Source organism: Trachurus trachurus, assembly GCF_905171665.1.
Source record: "Trachurus trachurus genome assembly, chromosome: 4".
Classification (NCBI taxonomy): domain Eukaryota; kingdom Metazoa; phylum Chordata; class Actinopteri; order Carangiformes; family Carangidae; genus Trachurus; species Trachurus trachurus.
In genome coordinates this window covers 13,871,121-13,899,069 of record NC_139898.1, presented here as the reverse complement: position 1 = coordinate 13,899,069, position 27,949 = coordinate 13,871,121, and the positions used below count along the sequence as shown (strand labels likewise).

At 44.4% G+C, this 27,949-nt stretch overlaps 1 protein-coding gene across 2 annotated transcripts in view; it reads left to right on the top strand.

The window, feature by feature from the left end:
* The window catches only part of ssbp4 (single stranded DNA binding protein 4), an 83,303-nt gene that overhangs the window by 36,424 nt on the left and 18,930 nt on the right, over positions 1-27,949 (top strand). For both annotated transcript variants that reach the window (XM_083969747.1, XM_083969748.1), the window contains exon 5: positions 25,938-26,027. In XM_083969747.1, the coding sequence (XP_083825873.1) occupies positions 25,938-26,027 (90 nt within the window). The remainder of the gene's footprint in view (positions 1-25,937; positions 26,028-27,949) is intronic.

Here is a 27,949-nt window from a genome sequence, read left to right as displayed (position 1 = left end):
CCAGCTACTTAGGTTGTAAAGCTGATCAATGGCTTTGAATGGGAACCACCTAGATAGTGGATTGACTGCTGGGACGCGCAGTGCAATCATATCATTTGTCTTCATTTGCTGTTCAATTATTTGTTGTAATAGCTGCTGTCAAAAACAGTCCCATGCTGGCCCACTATGGCCTACAGAGCCTAAAATTGTTGAGTGCACGCTGTGCCAGCATGGCGGACTGTCTCCACTCACCTTGACTCTGTGCCCCCCCCCCCCCTTCAACCCGACCTACCCACCTCCCTCAGTTGCACCGCTGCTGCTGTATGATACCAGAAGAAAAGCATTAAACCAGGGGTGTCATACATGCGGCCCGCGGGCTAAAACCAGTACAAATGTAGAGACTGCTTGCCGAAAAACTGCCACCGACGAGAACGCGCATCAGCTGTTTTGCATGAATTTACCTCTAAAACAACTCTGTCTCGTAACGTTCTGTTATTATCTCATGGTGTGGTGGTGAATGTGCAGGTCACAACTTGTCCACGAGAGCTTTTTGGAGTTGTTGGATTGTGCATTTGATGAGTTTGAAGAGGGAAACTAAGATATCCCATGAGCCTCCGTAGTGTAGCTCTGAGCAGCTCGTGGCTCTGCTCCGCCGTTCTAAAAATAGCTTGCACCGACAATTAAAAGTAACGAGCCTACTCTAAAACTCTAGGGATTATGGCCAATTTGCCAAAATGTTGAACTATCCGTTTAAGTTCTTTTTATTTATAGGTTATCATGCTATTATTTTACTGGTCCGGCCCGCTAGAGATCAAATTGCGCCAAATTCCTGTGTTTGTGTCTTGTGGTGGACTTTAGTGAGTATGTGTGACGTGTGAGTGGACACAGATGGTGTCCATACCAGGATGTGTAGATTAAATTTGACCCAGACTGGACTTCCTCTGCCCAAGAGCCCCTCCGTGAAATCATCAATCACTTCTTGTAGGACACGGACACAGGCGCGTGCATCCATGTTTACATTAGTGTGTAACTGTGTGTGAGTTTTTGCCTCAAGTATTTGGTAAATGAGACTTGTTGCAGAAGGATTATGTAGTATACTATATTGGATGTTAAAACAGGCAAAAATATAAAGATACAACTGGATTTAAAAGAATGCAATTTGTGTCCAGCTGTATCTACGCTACATGATGCCACGTTGGTGCTTAATCAGTGGCATATTCGCATTTTTTCCAAAACGTTGTTCTCGCTTTCTCTCTGCAGAAGTGTTTTCTGAGATGTAGCAGTACAAAAAGACCACGTTGAGTAAACTCCAGATGAAAATCTGATTAAAATGGGCCACTTTTCTTAAAAAATCTGAATATTTTCTGCGTTAAAAAATTAAAATATCTTGTAAAACGATGGGACTATGGTATTAAGTGTAAAATTGAAAAAGTCATGAGGTTAGCTTTAGGAAGCTGTACTGCAGACAGGGTCAACCTTTTCCTCTTCTGGGGGGTTTATTGTGCTGCATTGGAGGGGTGGGGGCGGAGGGACATCCCATTCTCATTCAGATGCAGCCACTCTCTTATCTTGCATCAACTTCCCCCCCAACTTTCCCCTTTTCTACTGTACCTCTGTTTTCAATGCCTTTCTCTCAGCCTCTTCTTCTCCTTCTACCTCCCCTGGTTTTATTGGAGAAGGAGTGTCCCCCTCCCCCCTGCTTGTTTGAGGCGGCCTGCTCATATATCATAGTCTTTCCTCGCAGGATATCCTCCCTCTTCCTGTCTCTCCCCTCTCTTTCTCTCCTTCTCCCTCATTCTCTCCCTCCCTCATCACCCCGCTCTCTGTCAGCTCGAGGGGTGGGGGAGGAGGGGAATACCTGTTAACTCTATTTCTTTTCAGCACTTCAACACTCTTCCCGTATACCCAGAGGACCTGCTCCCACACACACACACGGATGATAATGTTAGATGTCTGCACTTTACATTACAGAGGAGCTCAGCTCCACCTGATTTAGAGTTGGTGTGGATAATTAAATATCAGTGGTGTTGTTTGGAGTAACATTACCAGAACTCAAGTCTGACCTGAATCACTTTTTACACCACTCCATTAATTCCTTTCCCCCAACTTATATTTGGTTTATAGAGACAGGCACTGGATCTCTGAACTGTGTCTTGGAGATTTAGAGCACTGGCATGCAGAATGTCAGCACTCTGATTATTGAAACTGTCATGTACACAAATTGACTTGTTTATCTTATTTGCAATAAGGTCATAATTACATCATAACTTGATTAACAGGGCTGAGACTCATTGAGATGCTCATCAGTGTTTCAGATTAGTCCTGGCATGTGTGCAGCTTTGAGAGGTTTGAAGAAGGAGCGCTGTGGCCGGCGGTGGCTGAAGGAGAAACTGGTTTTCTTTTTGGGGAAAGAGTGAACTTACTGTGTCGAGCGCTTACATGATGGTTCTCTGTAAATGTCACAGCCAAAAGGAATAAATATCAAGGTAATTCTTCCAGGTTTCTAGCATGACTACCAAACAGTTCGTCTCAGCTCAGGCCAGTGTGGAAAGTTGTGTTTCTGAAGACAGCGCTGAAAGCAGCACTGATTGGTTCAAATGACTTATACAAGTGATGTTTACATTTACTTGAATTGTGTTGTCCGCCAGAAGCAAAGGCAGAAATGATGTGTCGTGTTGAGAGGGTGGATGTTTGGGTGCAGCTGTTCACACCCAGTTTCCCTGAGGCAACTTCTTCTTTTCATTTAACTACCTAAATATAACCTTTACTTAAAGCGGTATTCTATCTATATTTATCTGTATTTTAACAACACAAAAGGGTTTGTTTGTGGTGATAAACCTACAGAAATGACTGGATTCACCTTCAGCAAATACAGAAAGCAACAGGGGCATCTGTACGTGTGCTAACACACCTGTTGATGTGTGGTTCATGTCTGTAATATTAATCTCACTAAGTGATAAAGATCTTTTGGGGCTCCTGGGAGTCTTTGGGCCCCTGGGTATAGTTGCCTGTTTTGCCCAGTTTATAGTCCAGCCTTGCCTACAGAGAATTTTTACATGAATTTGCTGCCCCCTTAATGGAGCCGTGTAGCATATTTAATCATTGTTTATCTGTCCAGCTCATGGTGTCTTTGCTGTCATAGCCTCACTTAAGGACACAAAAGACGTATGTTTTCAGCAACAAAGCTTGAAAAACTTACTGTAGCACCAAACAGCAAAAAGACATACTTGCGTGATGATCGTAATGGAGCATTTTGAAGCATAAGATTGAGATATTTACCTCAGGAGTTGGTAGTGTCCAAACCACCGGCTTAGAGTGAGCAAATAAAGTGTAAATGAGTAATGTTGCTGGGTGTTGCTGAATGTGTGGACTGTGCGAATGGGCATGATGTCATTGTCCAACGAAATTGTAAAGAGCAGGTTTAACTAGAGAACATGAACATAACAGAAATGTTTGCTAAATAGCGGAGATCAATATCACGTCATTATATTTATGGGTATTATATTAACCCTGCGAGTGCAGATCCCCCACGCTCCATTTAGGAGTCACGAGTGACCAGACAATGCAGTCAATCATTTTATTTACATCCAGTAGGAGCCGGCCTCGCAACAACATTGCTCATTGGTTCTTCTGCTCCATACTGCTGATGAGATTGGAACAAAAGTTGAGGCGATGGCGCATTTCAACTCAAGTCACGGCTTTTTCGTTATTAAACTAGTTGGCCCAACAGGGGTGGGGGCAACAATTGTTCAGAAGGAAGGATTCAGTACCTATCAGCCATGAAGGGACTGTGTCATTTTCTACAAATTTCATACAAAGCAGATTTCATCATTACATGAATATGAGGGCGTATTTCAACATGGTTTCCTGTTTGGTTCATTTTATTCGCCACAGAACTGTCCTTCATCGCTCCCTCTCGTAACACAGTTTATTTGACTCTCATTCGTCCTTAATATCTTTCCTTTATGAGATTCATTATTCACTTCCTCCTTTTCATACTCCTTTAATTCAGCCCTGCACTGCCCCCCCTGCTTTTCTCTTTCTCCTGCTTTCTTTCCTTTTTTCTACACCTTGTTTTTCTCTCCCCATGCCCTTGTTGTCATTTAGCTACTTCCCCTAGCTCTGCCCTCCCTCTCTTTTCTGTCTCTCCCCTCCCTCTGTCTTTCCTCCTTTGCTATCTTACATTTTCTCTCTCCATCTCTTCTCCTCTCTCCATCCTTCTGCCCCCCCCCCTCTCCATCCATCCATCCATCCCTCTCTCTTTCTCTCCCTCTCCCTCTCTTCGGCTGAGGACAAGGAGGTGAAAGCCAAGCGGATTACAGTGGCAGTTTAATCTGGCTGACCCACCAAGGGATTGCTCTCTACTTTGCTGTGAGGCTGCAGGGCTGGAGGGCAGCAGGACTGGGTGGGTGTGTTGAGAGGAGGAGGGGAGAGGAAGGGGAAGGAGACCAAGTTGTAGGGGGGGATGGGGGTTCGTGTGGAGCAGTAAAGGAGGGAAGGGAAAAAGACAAGGAAGAGGGAGGAGAATGGGAGCGGTTGAATTTGGGGGATTTTTCCTGTTTGTCTCGAGCTGAGCTGAAATGCTCTCCAGGACAGGACTGTTTGTGTGCACGTACACGTGTGTGTCGGTGTGTGTGTGTGTGTGTGTGTGTGTGTGTGTGTGTGTGTGTGTGTGTGTGTGTGTGTGTGTGTGTGTGTGTGTGTGTGTGTGTGTGTGTGTGTGTGTGTGGGTGTGTGTGTGTGGGTGTGACTGTGGGATGCCAGAGGTGGGGGAAGGGCTTTGGTTGTTATTAAGAGATGGAATATTAATGCTACTTTGCCTCTAATTTCTTTCCATCTGTCATCAAGTTGTCCTCTGTGTGTGTGCCTGTCTAAGTCTATGAATAGATGCTCTTCAGACATTAACAGACAATTAGTCTGTTCTATGTTTCAAAGACAAAATAAAAAAAACGTCCTTGGTTTGATTTTTCTTTTTTTTTTATTCTCAAAACATCAAAATCTCATTTTGCTCCATCTTGTCAAAGTCATTCAAACTCACGCAGCTTTCATCCACAGTTAACGCCAAGACTGAGGTCTCGCCTAATTTTTTAGTTCAACGAGCACCGTAGCACGTTCTGTCTCTGTCGGCTGCAGGTCATTTGTGTTTGTTTTTTATTGCTATTTTTAATCTCTTGAAATTTGAACATGAAGAGCAAGGATAATGTGGCGATTAACAGTAGGGGTGCATACAAGGACTTTGGTTTGATTTCAGTGGTGGGGGTTGGGTTGGGGGTAGGGGGAGTCAGAGGTTATTAAAAGAAAACCTGAATGCCTTTTCTTGTGTTCATATTTTATATAGATATGGCAAATAACACAGATTTATTAAAATAGTTATCAGCTTTGCAAGTCAAGTATTATTATAGAAATATAAATGATAAGTAATTGCAATATTATCAAGTGCAATTATTATTTTAAGACGCGTGTAGTTTTTGTTAATACACACTTTAAATGTTTTACTATGATAACTGAAAATGTACAGGAGCTTTTTTTTTCATTTACCTGAAAACGTGCAGGGGACTGTGCAGATATTTTCCAACCTTGAGTTGTGTGATCGTACAGTGGCCTCTATGTAACTTCCATGTAAAATACAAAGGGTCATCAATTTTAATGGACAAACTTAAGTGAAACTCACTAAAACCTGGGAGGATATAGACAAGATTTTAGATTGTGAGGTGGACATAATCCCCCCGCCTACTTCCTTAAATTCCATTCACAAGTTCACACATGAGTCCCTCAAGTTTTCTTAAACACTTGATTCGATTGAAGAACACACACACACACACTATGTGCTGGGTCCACCGTATCAAATTGAAAATTAACTTTTCTAATAGACAGGGCAGGTGTCAGGTAGGAGGACCTCGAGACTTTTCCCTCATACTAGTTTTTTCCTCCAAGAGAAGCTTATTTTGTTTTGGCAATACCGACTAAGGATGAGTAATATTCACATTTAAACATTTCACATTAAAATGTTGAGACGTATATTCGGCACATTTTTGTGTGTTTGTGTGGTAATCAAAGTTATTTTGTTCAGCGAAAATTAGTTAAAACTTCAGAATTTTGAATATTTATTGTTATAGTTGAGTGTAAACAAGCAAAACCAGCATAATGAGGGGTCTTCCTTAACGACAATATTGCGGGATCTCTGTTTAAAATGGGCTTCAGAATGTGCCCGGAGAGGAGGGGCTGACAGAGTTCTCAGGGGGCCTGAAAATTACAACCCTGACGCCGGGTGTCGCAACCCAGACCCGACACAGCCTGACTCACTAGCATTACTTCTCGGCCAGAACAAAAAAAAAAAGAGGAAGCCGCGGCCCGACCCAAGTCATTTGTATATATTTTCAGCCGGAACCAGCGCTTCCGGGCTTGTCGGGTCGGCCCGTTAGAAACAGACGGACAGGTCCATTGTCAATGAGTTTGTGAGACATAGAGGGCAAGGAGGGGAAATAAGATTTTACACATTTTGTGTTCCTGTCACCCAGACACGCCTCCACTACCCTTATAGACACAAGTACTCATCCCTACCACCGACTGTGGGTGAAATGTGATGTTTCAGTAGCAGTTTGGCCTTGAGCAAACAGGATGTTGATAGTTGTTAGAATGCAGTTTAGACGTTAACTTCAGACTTTAACCTGAGCATCAAGTAGAAATGTCCTCTTAGAATAAAGTTGGACATCGGCCTTGAGCTTGAATTACAAAATGACTCAGATGATGTTGTGCTGTTTTAATGTCCTAAATGGCTTGTTGTACAGTGCTGAACACAGCACGGGGGTCTGAGGCAGGCTGTGTCTGCAGCTCTGTTTGCCTCTACAGTGCCTTTCATGTCCCTCATATCAGCCTTCCTTTCATCAGTCCACCCCCGCTGTGTCGTTTCGGAGGAGGGGTCCAGTCGGCGAGCTGGATTAGCTTCCAACTGGTGCTTGTCCAGATTCTGATTCTGAAGGGGGGCTTAACCAGCCTTGCCTCAGAAAAGACGAGAGGAAGGAACAGGAGGGAGGGAGAGGAGGAAAAGGACTCCTGTAGGGGGGGACGCTCCTCTTCAGTTGTTTACCTTGCAATTAATGTGCTGGATTGTCCTGTGAAAAGGAAGAAAAAGTCAAGTGTGTAGACTACGGAGCAATAGGCCACCACTGATACGGATACAGGAGCTGATGGGCTTCATTATACAGTAGGGAGGGCCTGGGGTGCCGCTCAACACCTGCTCTATTGGAATAGTTCTGTGTCTACACAAGTGCTGCACGCACACTGTACAGCATTAAAATGTATAAAAGTAAACCCCCATGCTGTGCGTGTCACGGTCAGGGCACAGGCGATGGCATCGACCAATCAGCAACAAATGCACCATAGATGTAAACGATCTAGACTGTGTGTGTGTGTGTGAATGTGAGAGTGTGTGTGTGTGTGTGGCACAGTGGTTAACACGGGCCTCTGAGCTGCTGTCATCGTTGCGCCACCCTGTGACATGGCTGCCTGGGGACCTTATTTTAGGCCACACCAGGTGCAAGTGTTTTGGGCTGGTTACATGATCTTGGATGAATGTGGGTGTATGTGTGTGTGTGTGTGTGTGTGTGTGTGCGTGTGTGTGTGTGTGTGTGAGTGTGTGTCTGTGTGCGTGTGGGCTGGGGGTGCATATAAAGGGCTGTGATTGTGTGCTGGGTCAGGCCTGTGTGTCTAGAGTCCAGGAAAGGTCAGAGATTGGGTGGAGGTGCCAGGAATAGGGGTGTGAGATGCCTGGGTGTCTACAGGGCCATGTGAGACACTCTCTCTCTCACACACACACACACACACACACACACACACACACACACACACACACACACACACACACACACACACACACACACACACACACACACACACACACACACACACACACACACACACACACACACACACACACACACACAGACACAGAAAAAGAAACACACATGCATGTGAGGTCTTCAAACCTGAAGACACAGCAGAACAAAAGCTGGTCAAAGTGGGGCAGTTTTCTCTTCCTCCCTCCCTCCATCTCCTTCTCTTCTTCTCTGCCTCTCACGCTATCCCCAGCACTGTTTCCTCTCCTCCTCTCTCCTCCTCTCTTCTCTCCTCTCCTCCTCTCTCCTCTCCTCTCCTCTCCTCTCCTCTCCTCTCCTCTCCTCTCCTCTCCTCTCCTCTCCTCTCCTCTCCTCTCTCACGTAAACACGATGCTGCTTTCTGGATCTGGGATGCCTGAGGGACAGAGCACAGACAGGAGCCCCGTCACCATGACAACAGCTTCTCCGAGCTGCCTGACACCCAGACACCATTGGCTGAGGGCTGTTGGGGGAGGGGGAAGTGGAGAGAGAGAGAGAGAGAGAAAAAAAGAGAGAGGGAGAAAGAAGACTGTGCAAGAGAGAAGCGGGAGTAAGTTAAGCAAGGGGTAGAAAGAGAAAAGGGGGTGTAAGAGGGGGGAGCAGGGTAGAGAAAAGGAGATAACAGAGGCAAACGACCCCATTTCTCCTCGTGGGGCTGCACGGCCTGTTCGTGCTCATGTGCAGGTTTGATATAAAGAGGGAGAAAAGAGAGAGGAAGAGGTGGGAGAGAGGGCAGAGGGGAGAGGGAGGGGTGAGGAGGAGCAGAAGCAGGAGGCCAGTGTGTGTTAAAGGCTGTGGAAGCATGTGTGTAAATGATCTTCTCATTGTCATATAATTACGCCGCTGGTCCAGGTTGTGTGTGTGTGAAATGTGCGCACACATCTGGGCGCTTTCTATGCAATCCTGCTGCACTGTGTATACTATGTGTGGCTGCATGCCTGGAAGCCCATGAGCCACAGTGCCCACTTCTAATTCACATCAGTCTTTTCTTCACATCACATTAAATCAGCTTGTATTATTCCTCGCATGTACCACACTCCTCGCGTGAACTGAAGTAAAAGCTTCCAGCTCATAACACGGCTGCGAATAGTGTTTAATAGTCTTTACTGTCATGTTTTATTGATAGGAATCAGTGACAATAAAGTTGCATATAAGGGAAAACCATTACATATTCCTAACTTAAGTTGTTAATAAATAAAATATAATTTGTACCGGAAGGACGCACAACAGCCGCTGATGTTGTTATTGTTTGCTGCCGTGGTTTGATGATACAAGTATCAGAATTAAAGAAGTCCTGGTTCCGTCTGCGAGCGAGTCCGTTGCTGATGTGGCTTGAATATTTTCCAGTGTTTGCATTACTGTACCTGCAGAAAGGCTGTGAAATGCAATGCACCATGTTTATGTGTAGCTTGGCAGCCTGCCGGCGCTGCTCGGAGGGGAAACAGCAAATGAAAAGTGTGTGTGTTTTGGAGCAGAGGGAGAGGGGATGGTGTGTGTGTTTATGTTTGTATGTGTATGTGTGTGCGCGTGCGTGTGTATGTAGCTCCATGTGTACTGGGCCTTCCTGCCGCTCTGTGATCACTGGCATATTTAGACTAATCATTGAAGACGGTTAGCATGTGTCTCCATGAATATGATCTTGGGTGCTGCATGCTGTTTGTGTGAGTTTGTGTGTGTCTGTGTGTGTGTCTGTGTGCGTGTGTGCGTGTGTGTGTGCATGTGTGTGTGAGAGAGTGCGCGTGTAACCACAACTCACACAGGAGGCATAAATGTCTCAGGCTGTGCTTGCACACGTGTTGGTGGATTCATTTTGCAGGAGACCGAGTTTTACTCACTCACACACACACACACACACATTGAGAGAGAGCGACATGTACTGAGGAGAAGGAGGAGAGAGCAGCGAGCGAGAGGAGGCTGCTGCTAAATCAGAACCAGAAGTTGAGACAGAGTGACGGAGCAGAGGCTCAGATGTGTGTGTGTGTGTGTGTGTGTGTGTGTGTGTGTGTGTGTGTGTGTGTGTGTGTGTGTGTGTGTGTGTGTGTGTGTGTGTGTGTGTGTGTGTGTGTGTGTGTGTGTGTGTGGGGATGTGGAGGTGAGGAGGTGAGAGGCGGGGAAGAAGGAGTCTGACTTGGATGGGGGCGGGGGCAAAGGGGGGGATGTGGGGCGTTCAATGTGTTAGGGAAAAAAAATCCTGCCTCCAACACAGGAGTGAACAGTTAGCATGTTTCACCTCTGCTATAAAGCTTTCTTCTGACTGGAGACCCAGACCAAACACAAAGAACAGAGGCATCTTCTTTCTCTTTCTTCTCATCTCTCCATTTTCTTTTTCACCTTTTCTCTGTTTCTCCGTGCTTCCCTTTTATTCGCTCTGTTTCCCTCCTTCTTGTTCTCCTCTCTGTGTTGCTATCTCTCCCAGCCTTTATCTTCATGTCTCAGTGTGTGTGTGTGTGTGTCTGTGTGTGCGTGCGCGCCTGTCGTCCCCTCTCTGGTTCACTCTCTGTGCGTGCCAGTGCTGTGCTAGGCTGGCTGAGACTATGCTGGGGATATTTCTGTCAGCCTCTATTTATTTATTGATGGCGATGCTGGTGAGACTTCGCCTGCCTACATGCATGCTTGTGTTAAGAGAAAGTGAGGTGCTCTCTGGAAATCTTTACCTCCTCCACCCCCTACTTCATTCTCTCCTCAACATGACTTCCGCAGAGTAAATATTTGTCAACCTCCATCCCAGTGACAGCGCGGGGCCGACCCAGGAAGCGTTGGCTCTTTTGCCCTCTGAACAGCCGGATGTTGAACTAGCTGCTCTGTCTTGTCTTGTGTGGAGGATGAAAGGCCGGTGTCCCTGAAATGGAAGTTTAAATCATCCTTGAAAGAGCACCTCCCTGACGCGGCGGCTGCTTCTCACAACAAGCTATGGCAAGCTATCAGCCATGCTGCCTGGCAACCAAAATAGTTCCTGGAAGCAAGAATGCAAATAGAGCACATTAATGTCAGATCTTATTGTGGGACGGCAGGGAGGGCTGCAGCAGGCAGGTACACTCCTAAGTTGCTAAGACGAGCAAACGAAGACCTAATCCATTACTCTTATCACCGAAGACTTCTAAATGCTGCATTCATGCAAAGTGAGCCGAGTCAGAACAACTGGAAAGCGTCCCTATACTGTTACAACTTAGATGTGTTTAAGTCATGTGTCAAAGTGTGTTTCCTCTTCAACCTGTGTTTTCCAAATGTGTCGCCCTCCTTGGTTAAAGGTACTGTAGGGTTGGAGATCCAGGAAAAACGGTTCTAGCAGGCCACATTCAGTCAAAAGCCCAAGCCCCTTTCCTCAGACTTCTCTATGAAGCCAAGCTCAGGACGCAGCTCTTGTTCAGCGTTGGGTTCCGGTACCACAGAAAGCCGCGTAGCTCACATTAGGATTACCGTGTGTCGCACTGCAAAGTAGCCTATATCGCCTTTGCGGCGCGACGCTGCGCAGCATCGCAATTTCGCAAACTTTCCTCCAGCTTTTTCTTACTGCTCATTCACGTGAAAGAAACCCTCCGACATCATACTAAACCACCCAACATCCAGTTTAGAGCACATTTCACCAGACTGGAGTGTGGTTTCCGCGGTCGTTAATCGTTGAAGACTCTGATCACGCGCACACGATTAGTGCCGGAAGAGCGGTACGCGCAGAGGAGGGAGAGAGAAACAGAGACGGCAGCTTGATTGACATATCACGATCCAATCATTGAGAATGTTGCGTTCAACATGATTGGATGGTGTTTTTCCAGGCTTGTTTGTTCCACAGGTGACTGACTTTTTTCATTTTTGTGAAAAAGCATTAAATTACTTGGTTGCAATCGGGTGTGGAGAGGATTTCAGGCAATTCAAAAAAAATACCACAGAATAAGATCCACAACCCTACCTTTAAGGTCAGAGCAGTTGGGATCAGATGAGGGAAAAACAGTTCAGTGTGGTTTACACACGTTCATTCATAAAGTCTTTCTTCAACTTTCCTAATGTTGTGTTCACTGTCAATGACTGGAAACTCGTAAGAGAAAACACAAGTAGACATTCACAAGTCCTCCCCACATAGCCGCTGTAGGCCCGAAGTGTGTCAGTTATGGCGTCGCCTACAACGGCATGCAGCTGTAGCTGACTCCGTAACCCATGAATATAGAACTGTAAATCAAGTTTAAGTGGAAACACACATTGTTGTGGAAAGATTTCGACATAACATAGACATTATTCCAAGATGGTTACTCATTTTAGCGAGCACTCTAATCCGATGAAAGGAAATGTAGCTGAAATAAGCTTTTTCTAGCACATTTCATTCACATTTTGCTGTGTTTCAAACAGGATCATTTGTTTTTAATGATCAGACTGAACTGTATTAGTGTTGGTATCACTGGAAGCAATTTAATAGGGAGTTACTTACCACCTCTAAAACAGGACCGTTGGAGCTTAACTTCCAGTCAACAGCCCTAAAGTCAGAAATAGTTTTCCCCTAAATTAGAGATCTTTGGACTTGGACCGACATTTACGCAGCACACATTATTTAGCTTTTAACTGGTGTCTTATCTGTTTTCCTCTTGCATTATGTGTTATGCATATGCATGTATTTGGTTTTTAATTCTGTCCTTTTATTTTATTCATTTGATTCTGAAGCACTTTGTAAACTTGAGTAATAGCAATAAGAGTGAAACTGTTTTCCCTCTTTCTGTGTGTTACTGAGGGAGCAAAACCTCTTGCCCCCCGCCTCCCCTCCATCCCATTTTCTCCTTATCAGTTCCCTACAACAGTGCCAGCTCTCCCTTTCTCTTCAACATCCTCCCTTATTTGACCACCCTTTCTCCTCATTTGCTCTCCCCTTTATTCACCACCTTTTTCTTTCTTCTTTGCTTACTTGCATTTCTTGCTCTTTACATCTTTCCCTCTTTCTTTCTGCCTTTCTCTCTGAATTTTCCCTCCTTCTCCTCAATGTGCCCCAGGGCCCTCAGAGTCTCAGCAAGTCCCACAGACCGTCCATTGTCTTGGGAATGCGGTTTGCTGTCTCCCCTCACCTCCTCCTCCCCCTCCTCCCCGTCCTCCTGTCTGGCAGGAGACAGGGTTAGGTGGTGTTTGGCTCCTGGGTCCTCAAGGCCACTGGGTTTAAAGACCAGGACCAACACCAGGACATCTAAATGGGCTAAACTTGGCATTAGACTTTGTTTTGGGAGAAAAAATGATATTTGACATGTATTCGTCTGCTGCTACAAGCACGTTGGTAAAGTATACTAGACTCGTCGCATCAGTTTGCACTTATCTTTCATTCTATACTCATAAGCACAATTCAGCCCCTCATCCATAGGGGAATTTCCTTATGAAAACAGATAGTTTCCTCAAAGACTGTCATGTGTTAAGTTATTGTGTTCACTGGCAGTTATAACCTCCTGACGTGTTTTATCATTACATGAAAGTCATTGTTGCAGTTTCTGCATTGACATGACGTGTGAATTTCTATATTTATCTGAATCAGATCACATCATTGTGACTTTTAAGGAGGGGGTGGTCCACATGGTGGTGCCTCTGGGATACAAAATGGAAATTGGTAGTGTGTGTCTGGGTTTGTGTGTTTGTGAGTGTATCTCACTTGCCCAACCCCCCTAAGTCTGGCGCTCAGGAGGACTGCTCCTCTGAGAATGCCTCTTCCTGCCTGGCTCCACACACACACACACACACACACACACACACACACACACACACACACACACACACACACACACACACACACACACACACACACACACACACACACACACACACACACACACACAGACCCACAGACACACGTGTACTCTAAAATAGAAATGGGGTGAGTGGATCAGACTGGCGTGTGATGGTTTTAAATGTCTGGTCTGTTTCTGTTGGTTGCTAAACATAAGTGTGAGACACACAAATGGAGCTCAGAGTGGACGGGTGAGAATTTGGTTTGAATGTCAAATTTGCATGTGTGCATCTATTGTTACAGTAGAACAGAGTCAAATTCACTAAGCTGTGACTAGACTTTTAAGTCTTCTCAGTGTGTGTGTGCTCAGCTCATTTTCACTATTACCATGTTATGCAGGATAATATATGGTAATTTTTTTTTACTGTTTCCAGCTAAAGACGTCTGACTCCAGCTTTGAGGTCCACCATGTTGCTTCGGGCACTAAGGAATGTGTACATCCTGACTGTAATTCAGCCTGCTGCTGCTCTCTCTCTCTCTGCTCTTTTTTTTAACATTCAGCGTACGGTACCACCACTTCCCTCTCCTTTTCATCTTGCACCTTCTCAGCTCTGCAGAAATAAAATCCAGTTGTGTGAGCATAACATGAGAAAAAATGGGAGAGGGGGAAAAAAGAAAGAAAAAGTGAGCGGGAGAATATGAAAGAATGCCAAAGAATAAGGAGGAGGTAGATATTGCTAACAAGGTTGCCAGAGACTCTTTTCATTTTTAATAGTCCCGTAGGAGGTCTGGCTGATAAAGTGTTATGTTATATTATTAAATCTTGGCAAAGTTTGAGCTGCAACAGATTCCAACAGTAGCAAGTGTGAAAGTGAGTGTGTAGGTTAGACAAACTGCATCTTTCAGCCGGCACAGACACATGTGTGTATTTAGGATTTTCTATAGGAGACATGTTTAAAAAGGTTCTCCTTTAACAACTTTTCCAAGTAGGTAAAAAGTTTGTGTAGAACAACCAGAAACAACTGGCAGGCTTTTCATACAAAGAAGTTCACACTCTAATCCCAGCCTCTGTTTGATACCTTGGTCATTTGCTTTTTGCTGTTATTAAACAGCTTCTGTCTTGAGGGTCCCTGCATGTTGTGGTGCAAAATCGCATAAGATGCAACACAAAACAATGCTCACGGGACATGAGCAGAAGACAGTAATTATGTGGTCAGTGTCTTTGCATGCATTGTGGTACAGTAGATGGAAAAAGTTGAGCTGGATTCAACTTTTTTTTCCAAAACAACACAGGTTTGTTAAGGCACCCCATGTTGTCACCAGCACGTTCAAATAAATGACATGGGTGCATTTTTTATGGACATCTTTCGTCCGTCTGATCACAAGGACGCCCTCAATATGACATGTCCACAGAGACGCTGAGATTATCCTATATCAAAAGGAGCAACTCAGGAGCGTTCACCATACAGCGTGTTTACTTTATGCCACGACCCCTCCATGTGCTTGTTTCTGTTGTTGCTGTCGTCGTTCCCTGAAACATGAAGATTGGATGCACGCCCACTCTGAACTCTGGCATCTGTCTAATGAAAATATCTTTCCTATATTCCTAGTATTATTGTCACATTTGTGTGTTATATGTCTACTTTTATTATTTCCTAAGGTTTTGGTGAGATCAATGGAAAAACTCTGCAGATTATCATCTTCCTCCACGCTCACTCTAATTGCTGTTTTCAAAATCGTTCTAACATTTTCCTCAGGCCTTCCTTCTATTTTATCGTTGTAAGAAATATTCTTTCAAACGCTCAACTGTAAATGCAGAGGAGGAGGAGGAGGAGATGGAAATCTGGCAAATATTTAAACATAATGAATGAATCAACAGAATGAAATTATTAATAAGTGAGTAGTGATTAAAAAATGAGTGGTATCTGTAATTTTGTGTCAATAGTTCATAGGATGTAGGAACAGGAACTTATAAACACATTGATATTTGCAGGTGTGTAAATGTCAGCTGTTACTGCTCAGCTTGTGCGGTAGTGCACCATGCACATACAGTACATACACACCTGTGTGAGTGTATGTGGTGGTCTGAGAGTGTGCCCATGTGAGTGTGTGTATGTGTGTGCATTTCATACAACATAGGATGTGTTTGTGCTGAATGGAAAATTCCACCACTGGATCCTCGTGCCATTACTTATCATCAGTCTGAGATGTTCAGTGCATTCCTGGCATATTTCTTAACTGATGAATTGTTTATATTTATTCACACACCCTTTGTGGTGCCAGATTTTTCCTTAACTTTTCTTAGAATGATATTCAGTCGCCAGACAGCAGCTGTGAACCTGTTGATTTTCTGCTTTTTTTATGTGTAGGAGGAGAGAGTGTGTTAGGAGGAGAGTGACAGTGAAAGCGGTGGAGGAGGTTGAGGTTTTGTAGCTGAAAATAGTGAGCATCTGGCCTGGTTGGCAAAATGTGACATGTCTTTTGGCTGCATTGCGTTCTGGTCTACGTCGCCGAGGCTCAGCACAAGTTATCTGTGCTTCTCTTATAATGGATTTCTGCCTGTGTGATTGTTAAACGTCGGTGTAAAAGGGCAGCTGATTCAAGATAGCGTCGCTCTTTGATTCTATTGTTCTCTATTCTGTTCTATTGATTGTAACTGGCCACTCACTGCATGTTCAGCTCTTTGAAATGCTTATTCACATTTGGCCTGAAAAGCCATGAAATACTCCCAGAAACGCAACAAATACCATCGTTTGTAGCTTGTCAAACGTGTTGAAGGTGTGCTGCTCCAGTGTTGGTGTGTGTGCCCTCACCTGTGAAGTGGCCTTTTAGGGGATGATCTACCTGCTCCTTCCTGATCTGCAGCCCTCTCTGACCTGCAGAGCGGTGCAGCGACTGAAGCCCTGCTGGATACAGACTCCACTTATAGAATCAGTGAATAAGAGCTGTGGTAGCATGACACCAGCCAGTTACTTCAGAGGACAAGAGGGAGATAGATAGAGCACGATAAAATCACATTGCCTGACTCTCTCTCAAACACTTACACACTTTTCATTCTTCTACTGTATTCTTCAAATCAGGTTTTTGTCTCCAAGCTCCAAGCATTCTATTATTCCCTAATTAGCAGCATTAATAATCTTCAATTAGGCGTATAGCTTTGAGTGCATGTGCAAGTATGCCTCTTCCATTCAAACCATATGTGTGTGTGTGTTTGCAATACATGTGTGTCAGTGTGTGTGTGTGGACAAGCGTCATCATGACAACCTGTCCTCTGGTTCTCTTGTGGCTTTCCACTCAACACCAACTTCCTAATGAGGGAGTGAAAGGCCACGGGCGGAGGGGGCGGGGGCTGCGTATCAGTGTGTGTATGTGCACTCGTGTTTGTGTGTGTGTGTGTAATTAAAGAGAAGTGCCAGCAGGGGGGACCTGTGCTAGAAAGGGTCACCAGAGCGAGCAGCAGGCCATCGCCAACCTTTGGTCATTAACTACTGACACCGCCAATAAAGGCTTCTGGGTGTGTGTGTGTGTGTGTGTGTGTGTGTGTGTGTGTGTGTGTGTGTGTGTGTGTGTGTGTGTGTGTGTGTGTGTGTGTGTGTGTGTGTGTGTGTGTGTGTGTGTGAGTGAGGAAGCCAGGTATTAAATTACTCTGTATCAGTATTTTGACACAGTTTATGCATATTTGTGTCATGTATGTTTAAGTTATTGCGAATGGAAAGTCATAAAGCTCCAAGTAGTAATGTGTTAAACCATCCCCTCTTCGTTTAAGCAGTGTCATTACTGTATAAAACTGTGACTGATTAATCAATTAATGTATTGATTATTTTAAGCCACAAACTGTCTGAGAAATCCGAAGCCAACTCGGCTCAACTTACCTTTATTGTTCACCATCATGATTTCCAGGAGGAATGATGGACACAACTTACAGTTTTTCTCGATTGCTAAGACACATTTCTCGAAAGCTTCTCTCATTTTCTCTAAACTGTGAACACAAACCCCAATTTTCAAGCTACATTCACAAAACCTCAGACTCTTCTTGCAAAACCAAACTTTCACCTCAAAACAGTTCAATCTGTGCCCAAAACTGAACTATGTTGTCAAATCGTGCCCCGAGTCAATCAAAATTAAGAACACTACTGAGCAGCCACTAAACACTACATAGAAAAATAGAAAACACAATGCTCAGCACATGAAGCTGTAGAAATAAATGTTTATCGTTCAATGTAGGCTAAATGCATGTTGCAAAACAAAAAACCTGTGCATTCACACTGTAGCACTTCTCTCCTTCCCTTTCTTTCACCCGCCTCCTTCCCCCTCCACATTCATTTCATCCCCTTTTCCTTCCTTCTTCTTTTTTCTTCCCAGTTCATCCCTCCCTCCCTCATCCTTTCTTCCTTCACCCTGTCGTCTCTCATCTTCTCCTCTTGCAAAACAAAAAACCTGTGCATTTAGCACTTGTACATAGTAGTAAAAAAAAAAAAGAAGTACAAAAACCAGAAATCTTGTGCATTTACACGTAGCACTTCTACAGTACAAAGACAAACAGAAATCTTGTGCATTTAGCACTTGTATGCAGTAAGCCTATGTAAAAATAAAGTACAAAAATATAGAAATGAGAAGTGCATAACTCAGCCACAGCATCATTTCTCTGTACTGGATCAGGCCACAGGACTTCATCCTGAACTACTACTTACAGTATACGTATGTGCCCTCACATCATTGGACACAAGTGTTATCAATTTTGAGTTGTTGTGTTCAACCGGTGAAACTTGTGCTTTACTTGTGTTTGACTTTTGCCACCTGTGCTCAGCATTATGCAACACAGGTGCATCACAATGAAAATGTGTTGGTAAGATGTGTCTAAACAGGTGAAAAGTGCTGATGGTTTTGCCAAAAGAGTGACTGATTCAATCAGTGGGTTCAGGCAACTGAGAATTTGGTTCAGACAACAGGGTTTAGTGTTTTAGCAATTGAGAAAAACTGTAATAACCAGTTAACCAATCTGGTTGGAACCCAATGGTAATAAACCTTACACTTTGCTCTTTATTTATTTGGTGTTGTGTTATGTGTGGTGTGAAGTGGATCCCTCCCTTCACTGCCGTCCAACCCACCGAGAGCGACCACATCAATATTGCGTTTACAGGAGGCACGAACTGACAAGCAGAGTCGTCTGTGTTTCTGCATTTATTTGTTTCATTCAGTGCTGTTTCTTTTTTCAGGTGTCTGCTCCTGTGTGTGTGTGTACAAATGCATGTGTGTGTGTGTGTTTGGCATTCACAGGAGTGTGTTGTTTTTCCTTTAGGTGTGAATTGCCATAGGTTGATTGGTTAGCCTGAGAGGCAGCAGCGGGAGTTAAGGCAGGTGCTCCAGGGCAGCAGGGGGAGAGCCAGGTGACATCCCCCAGCCACGTCAGCTTCCCTCTGGGTTTCCAGCTCGGAGCGATGCCTGGGTAGCTGGGAGGCAGCTCCAGGCTCCAGGGGCCCTGATGCTAGGAGGAGATGTTTCAGAGGGGAGGAGGGATATGTGTACTGTATGTGTGTGTTTGTTTGGGCTTGTGTGTGTTCTGTATGGGGATCCCAAGCAGATTTGTTTACCGGTAATTAATTCACCTGATTGACATAACAGCTGCCAGAGCAGCATATGTGTGTCTTTGTGTGTGTGTATGTGTGTAGTTTGTTTGAACAGTACATTCCAATGCATTACTCACCATGCTCATATGAATTTTTCTTTTTGCATACCTGTTGTGTGTATGTGTGCATTCCTGCACAGGGAGCGGCCTCTGCCATCGAGGGTTCAGAGTTCCTGGCAGAGCAGCCGCGTTGCTCTCCGACTTCCATCGATTAGACCCGTCTGTCGGCCGGCAGCCCTGCTTACACACTCCTGCTTCTCCTCTAATCTTTATAGAGTTGACTTCACTGACAGTTATTGGAACACTTGAAGCTGAGGGGAGAGGGGAGGGGGAAGGAGGGGTGTGACAGAAGGACAAATGGGGGAGTTGGGAGGAGAGGCTGATGGCGATGACAGTCAGGAGAGGTGTGGAGAGGAATTCCTGGTTTGGTTATGGAGATTACAGAGATGTGTAAAGCATTAGAGGCCTCATGAAAGCAACAGATTGTCTGCAAATCAGTCAGTGAGCCACAGACACTGTACGTATAGACACACAGTAGGACATCCATTCATGCGCGAACATATACGGACTTATCCATGCTGATGCCTGCACAGATGTCACTTTAAACAGTAACAAGTATCAGTCTTTTTTTTTTTTTGATTAAGACTTATTCACTCTTTGCAGCCTTTGCACATCAAGGACACGTTCTTTACATTAACAGCTCCAACCTGTCTGTTTTCTCTGCACTGTTCAAAAATGGTGCTTTGTTGTGAAGCTGTGGAGCAGACCGAAGGAGAAAACGAGAATGAAGAAGCAGATATAAACAGAAGGATGAGAGAGACACAGAGAGCCCTTGTGTGAATAATGTAAGCTCATGAAAGAGTTGGACAGGACTGTGGGTGTATATTCATGTCTTAATATGGCTGTGAGGACAATCTGATAATATCACATGGCAAGGAAGACATGATATTGGAATAAGGTTTAGGTTTGGGTTAAAGGTAGGGTTGGAGATTCTGGGAAAACAGTTCTAGCAGGCCACATTTTGAAAATACACTGCTCTCTGAAGCCTTCACCTTTCCGTGGACGCAGGTGAAGACACCCAACGCTCATTGCCAGAGCTACACTGCCACCCATCAGACTGGAGTGTGGCTTTTCTGCGGACGCAGGTGAAGACTTTGATCGCATACGTGAGAGAAGGGAGAGAGACGGCAGCTTGATTGGGCGTAGGCAGAAGAACTAGACATGAAAGCATCTAATTGGTTTTTGCTTTTCGGAGCGAAAAGCATGGATTGGTCAGAGTTTTGTCAGTCCTGCAGCTGCCACGGAGGTCTGATTATTTCCGTTCCTTTTTCTGAATACATAATGTATTGACTATTCTCAGGACACCCAGTTTCACCCAGTATAACAAAACGTGTTTCTAAACAGGATTACCAACTATAACTATAATGTGATGGTTAGGGTAAGGTGCTAAGGATGCATTATATCAATGGGTGTCCTCACTGTTAAAGTAAGATGAGTGTGTGTGAAATTTGTGCATTCAATATTGTGTTGCAATGTGTGTTTTCTGGGGGTTGCTGGAGAGGACAGGCTGGTCAGGCTGAGCCCTCATGCGCGCACACACACACACTCACATATTCACAGACACACTCACACAGGCACTAACAGGTCGGGATCAGTGTTGTTGTGGCCAGCAGGTAGCAGTGTGTTGGCTTGCTTGTCTGGACCCAGATAACAGCAGATCCATTACCCCCTGGAAGCCGAGGTCTGATCACCGCGCAGATAGAGCCTCTCACTCACTGTCTGTGGGCCATCCAGCCAGCCTGCTAGCCAGCCTCCGCCACCGTAGAGCTAAAGAGGATCACAACCAGGGGCCAAAGAACAGCAGACCCCTTCTGCTAGAGGAAATTATCACAAAATAAAAATGCCCTATGATAACTACAGTGGGATTTTACTGTTCTCATTCAGAAGATGGCAATGCCTTTCTGCATACAGACCGTTGAGATTAGCAAACCTTTGCTCACAACATTTTCAGCAAAAAATGATTTGCTATCAGGCCCTGATGGATTAGGAAAATCCAGGTCTGTGTCACTTAATTAATTAGTCTTTGCCCTAGCCATAGCCTATTGTGGGTGTCAGCAGCTGGTTAGCTTAGCTTAGCATAAAAACAGTAAATGGGGGTTTTGTTTAATCCTAAATTTAAAAACAATAAGCTCCCAACGAAGAGGTATTCCTGCATCAGTGGTTTCATTGTTCTCAGCTAAATCTCAGCAGCGCAAACTATCCAACTATTCCTTTAAAATGATTGCGCTTTGATTTAATAGACACTCATTAGATCACACCTTTCAACTTTACCTCAAATTGCTTGCAGATTTGTTCTTTAAAATAAACCTCAATGAGGTTACCCTTTCTTGGGCAAGAAGGAAAAATGTAATTCTGTCAAAAACCAAGCAAATGCTTAAACATTACTAAATCAGAGCCACCCACTGGACGAGAGAAATATATGGATTTCCGAATGCCAAGTCTTACTTTGGCATTAATTCTTCATCTTTCAGAATTAAGACACCGAGGATGTTATTTCATGAACAAGCAGCGTCATTAGTTAAACATGAGGTAGGAGGGAGATAGCGCATGTAAAGACTGATTTGGAATGAACAAAGATAATGTTGTGGAATGTGAGCGTTTTTCTTTTAGTGGATGTTTTCATGGAGGCGGAGAGGGAGTGAGACAGAGGAGTGTGATGGAGGAGTGTGTGAGGAGTTAACACCGTGCAGGTATTGTGTATCAGGTTTGTTTGTGCGGAGGGAGAGAAAAAGAGGGAGATAGCAGTGGCAAACAGGGCAGCTATCAAAAGCCACAGGCTGCTTTAAACTCCATCTCTGTTTCTTTTTCCTCGTCTTCTTGCTCTTTTTTTTCATTTTTTCTTTCTTTCTCTCCACTGCTCTCTCTCTCTCTCTCTTTCTCTCTCTCTCTCTCTCTCTCTCTCTCTCTCTGCTCCCTGGCCATGCTGATGATTGACGGCCTGAGGGTTTTAATGGGCACTGGAGAGCAGGAGCTGAGGTCGGGGTTGTCATGGCAACTAGGAAAAGGGGCCTTTTGCTGCTGCTTCACCTGAGTACTGTGGAGCCTCGTTGGCTGGCTGAGGCAGGCAGCCACACACACACACACACACACACACACACACACACACACACACACACACACACACACACACACACACACACACACACACACACACACACACACACACACACACTCGCCACACATACTTCCATTCACTCTTCTTCCTCTCCCTGAGATGCCCTGCCGTTCATCCTGCCATCTCTAGCCAGGCCTTCTTTCTTCCTCTTCTCATTTTCATTTTCACCCTCCTTTTCTCTCTTCCTCCCTCCCTCCCTCCCTCCCTCTCTCTGTCTTTCTCCCCCTCTCTGTTTCTCTTTCTCCCTGTCAATCCCTTAATGCTCTCTGAAACACCGTAGCTGGTTAACTGTGCGTGTGTTTGTATTTGTACGTGTGCGTGTGTTTGTGTAAATTTAAAGTGTTTAGCCTATTGGTTGTGTTGCCCCATTGGCTGCCAAGCTCACAGTTATACACTTAATAGGGTCCAGTTGAGGTCGGAGGTGTCTTAAATCCCCCTGTGTTTTTATTTTAGATTGTGCAGATTTATTCCATCCATCAAACCAATTTCACTGTCAGACTTGTAGGTCTAGTATGAACACTTACTGCTTTCACTTCATCATCATCTCAAAAAAACACTTCCTTATCATGCAGTGATTGTGGTCATAACCTGAAAACAACAATACAGTGGGAACCAGAGCCATCAGAGTGAATATAACTTGGACTGGGGTCTGATACTGGTGCTGGTTTGGGTCTCAGTTACTGGGAACATAGTGGATTTAAGAAGATGTCCTCTGGAAGCCTCTTTTCTTTGAGATCATTTATTGGCATTTGAGCCTGAATTTGATAGTGGACGAGATAGACAGAGACAAATTTGTGGACACACTCTGGACATATCCCAGCCTCACGGACCCCTCAGAAGATTTTTGTAAATTAAAGCAGAAGTAAGCGATCCGGTCGTTTTGGCTAACTTCTTGTCAGCCGATGGAGTTAGCAGTCCCCGCCCTCGTCCCTACGTCACGCGCTGCCCTTGGCTGCACACACAGCCCTTCATGCCGTTCTCTCTCCTCATTGGATAAAGGTTGTAGGATACAAGGAAGTATACAATAAGTTTTCTCCTCGGCTTACAGCAGAGCAGAGTGACTGACAGACCCGTGTTTCGGACCAAACACTCTATGTAAGTGATTGCTGTCGGAAGATATAACTATTTAAGACTTATATTAACACAAAAATTCTGCTTTAATGACAGAAAACAGTTCATATCAGTTGCGTTATTGCCTTTTTATTTTGCTCAATCTAAATCCAGTGTACATTTTAAGCTGCATTTATATGTGAAGAGTTGACTCATACAGTATATGAGGCTGCAGCTGATGTCAGCAGACTGTGTGTGATGAATAAAACGTATTCTCATTCATAACTTTGTGGTGCTGGGGGCATTGCCAGCGAGTTAGCTCTGTGCTCCTTTACTTTCTGTTTTTTAGATCCTCCTGCCTCCTTCCTCTTGTCAACTGTCAAGACAGGGAGTTAACTGACACGGTTTGCACACACACGCACACACACAAGCAATCTGCTCTTCACTGTCCGACCTCATCGCTCCTTAAAGGATATCTCTCTCTCTTTCTTTCTCTCTCTCCATTCTTCTCTCTCCATCTCTCCTGTTTGCCGGCTCCATCTGTTTAAATGTCTCCCCCTCTCTCTGTCTCTTCGTCTCTCTGTCTCTTCCTTCTGCTTGTGTCTGACTCCAGTCGACGGCGTCCACGTCCACGCTCTGTGAGTCTCTTATGTTTTGTTCGGAGAGTCCCATAGATTCACACCCTCTTACCAGTGCAGTGTGTGTGTGTGTGTGTGTGTGTGTGTGTCCTGCCTCCTGGCCCCGGGGTCTGTTAGTTGGTGTCTGGGCCATGCCGGTCAGCCGAGGGATGGAGGGATTGTTTGCTCTGGAAGTGAGTGAAGCTCTAGTTACAGTGGGGGAGGGGCGAGAGGAGAGCAATGTGTGTGTGTGTGTGTTAGAGAGTGTATGTGAGTGTGTCTATGATGTTCAGCAGAGAACACAGTTTATGAAGGTGAAACCAGGATATTAAAACCATTAAAGCTTCCTTGGCCCCTCTGTGATTGTGCAACAAGTCATCTGAAGTAATCACCATAATGATTCATATGAGTATATTGTCTGATCTGCCACCTCTGTGGTTAAGTTACATTTATGTTTACACATCTACAGCTGCTTGGATAAGGTGAGGTGCAGACAGTGGTCACAGCCAAAAGAATTCAAACCACAGCGTGTGGTGCTGTTTTTATTCCTGCCCCGACCCAACATTACGCTCCTGCTACCTTCACTATTTAAATGATCCTGCCATTATTCACTCATCTGAGAGACATCACTTGAAAACGTGACAACAGATTTAACATGTCTGAACATACAACTGGTACAGTTTGTTTATTCCTCTGAGGACAGTGCATCAGCTCAGAAGGGGGCTGTTTGTAGCTTTATAATCCTTCTTCCCCAGTGTTGGGAACATCCTGTAGCATGTAGTTTTGCTCCACAGTCAAAATGCCAAAGTGTGTCCTCATTGTAACTTTCTCATTTCCTTCTCTTACCCCTCTGGCCATGTGTGAATATTGAGCTCTGACAAAACAGTCATGACCAAAACACCAACTGTCAGCCTCACCGCCTGAGAAGAAAAGCGGAGAAGCAAGTGTCATGTCTGTCTTCTCCCCTGATGTTGAAAATCATTATAATTGAGAGCAGAGATGAAGGAAATGCTGCCAGAACCATATTTGGAGGCCATGTTCAAACAGAGGTTGCATGAAGGAATAAAGGTTGTTGTATAAATCTAAATTTCACATCAGTGTAAAGTGCAGTGCTTGGAGTTAAACAAAATCCTGTGATTATGGAGGTGGACTTAGCAGCATACTGCCACTTTTACCCAGTGAAATGTGTCTGTTGCACTGAGAATAGAAAACTGACACTGAAAACAAACCAGAAATGTTCTGTTGTTATGTTCAATGGAAATCCGATGTTGATATCTCGTATCGTATGTCTTACAGTCATAGGTTATTGTAGGAATACTGTTTTGGTATCAGCACCGAAGAAGTGTTGACATTAAGGATTATTATTACGCAATTACTGTTGCAAATATACAGTTTGCAGTTTGCACATTGTCACACAGTTTGACATAGAGATGAAAAATGGAGTAAAGCTGAGCAAATGACAACAAGCCTGAAAACAGTTTGTCCGTGACATGTTCGAGAAAGAAATATGAGTTGTGCATCTTCCTGTTCATAACCGTCTGCAAGTGACAGCTTCTTGCCCTGTTTTCAAGTTCAGCCACTCCTGAGAAGGTACAATCGATTTGTCTGTCTGTTGCATCCGCACAAATGAGTTGTGGGAGCAGAAGCCTCAGTGTCGCCTCTAAATCTGCATCCTCACAAGACAAGTCTCTTGTCCTTCATCAGATAATTTATCTCTCTGTCCACATAATCACATCTTCATCAGTTATCAGTAATTGCTCCATTTGTGTCCGCGTGTGTAATCAGACTTAGAGGTTTTCCGGCAAATAATTTCTAAACACTTTTCTATTAATTGTTGTCCACACAGAGTTATTCAAACACCTTACTGATTGCTGTTCTGTCTGCCCCACCAGTGACTGAAAATATACTGTTTGTCTGTTGTCTTTTTCAGAGTGCGGCCGCTGCCCCCAGTCCAGTGATGGGAAACATGCCACCCAATGATGGCATGCCAGGAGGACCCATGCCCCCAGGCTTCTTTCAAGTAAGAAAGACAACTTTCTCCCTGACTTCATCTGTCACCCACCCCCACCTTCACCCATCACACAGCCCTGACAGCCCCTTCACCCCTCCTATATCCATCGCTAAACCTAGCCTTCTGTCTCCTCCTCCTTTTTTAGCCTCTTTAGCTGTCCTAATCCCTGTCCAGATGTGTTCCCTTCTCTGTCTCTCTGCCTCCGTCCCATATGTCCATGCTCGGGTTGTTAACTCCTCGTGCTCTGCCTGATGCTGTGGATGCACTCACTGACTTTTTCTGATACAACGTACTGGCACAAAGATGAAATGTTGTAGGGGAGGAGAGGAGAAGAGAGAAGAGGAGAGGAGAGGAGAGGAGACAATTTTTTCTGGTTTGTGTTGCTTCACTAATTCCTCCTGTCATCACTGTTCTCTGAAGGCTGTCTCGGAGGCTGACGAGGTCACACACTCTCCTCTCTCTCTCTCTCTCTTAATGTTTTCATCACTCTCTCCTTTTTCTCTCGTATGCAAACACACACACATTAAATAAGTAACTTTCCAAAATTAAAGTTGTACACCTTCAAATACATTCACAGAATAGAACTGGATAATTCAATTCACTTAAAACTGCAATACTACTTACATAGAAGTAATTAAGATATTATAATGTTAAATTGGTTAAGTGAAAAAATAGCTTCACTTAACAATGCCATTGCTAGTCCTAGTTCATAATGCTGGCTGTGTCTATTCTAGGTCATGGAAGTAGAGACTCTCATAGTAGATGGGAAGATCAACATTACCCTGACATCTGTACAGCAAATATGAAGCTACAATCTTCAGCCATAGAAAGCTAGCATGGCTTTGTCCAGATGTATCCTCTTAGCATATCTGGCTCACTAGCTCACCTATATTGTTTGTTTACTGTAATCTGTACAAAAAACAGTATTTACCTATGGCTAAAGTAACCAGCAGCTGGTTGTAGCTTTGTATTTAGTGTAGGCATGGGACAGGAAATGCAAGACAGCATTTCCCCAAATGTTAAACATTGTGCTGTCCTAACATTTGATTTTAAATTTCAGAATTGAAATGGCTGATTTTCTTATTTAATATATCAACAAAAACTAAAATGACAGAAATTAGAGAAAGAAAAGGCACATTCTCAAATGTAGGGATTCTCAGCTTGTTTTGGTTAAGTGAATATCACAGGGCTTTTGACTACTAGTCAGACAAGAAATGTGATTTGTAATTTGCAGCTGTCGCTTCGGGCTTCAGAGAAACTGTGATGCGCTTTTTTTTCCACTATTGTCATTTAGAACATTTGGAAAAATAACCAGCAGTTTGAATAAGAGAGAAACGGACATGTATGTTTTACATGTTTGCTACTGTTTAGTTTGCCTAAGTACGTAAAGTGTGGAAGTGTGCGGCCATTTGCCTGTATTGTCTTGTACTGGTTGATTGGCAGCATGTCGTGTGCGGTGGAGCTTGTGAGTGTGTGTGAGCGTGCATGCTGGGGTCGTGGAGAATGTTAATGATGTATGAGCAATGTGCAGGGCAGGGGGAAAGCTATCTGATGGTGTTGCGTGAGTGACATTGCTTTCCATAAATAGACCCTGTGTGCATGGCAGACAGACAGACAGACAGACAGACAGACAGACAGACAGACAGACAGACAGACAGACAGACAGACAGATAGATGGTCAGGATGGGCAGAGGGGAGACACAGACAGAAGAAAGAGGGGGTGGATGGTTTCTCTCTCAGCGACACAATATTTTCTCTTCTCTTCTCTTCTCTTCTCTTCTCTTCTCTTCTCTTCTCTTCTCTTCTCTTCTCTTCTCTTCTCTTCTCTTCTCTTCTCCCTGCTGAGCTCAGCTGAACTGAGCAGCGAAGCCTGCAAAGGTGACAAAAGCATAAAAAGCAAGAAAATAAAAGAAGGTGTGAAAATGCTCCAC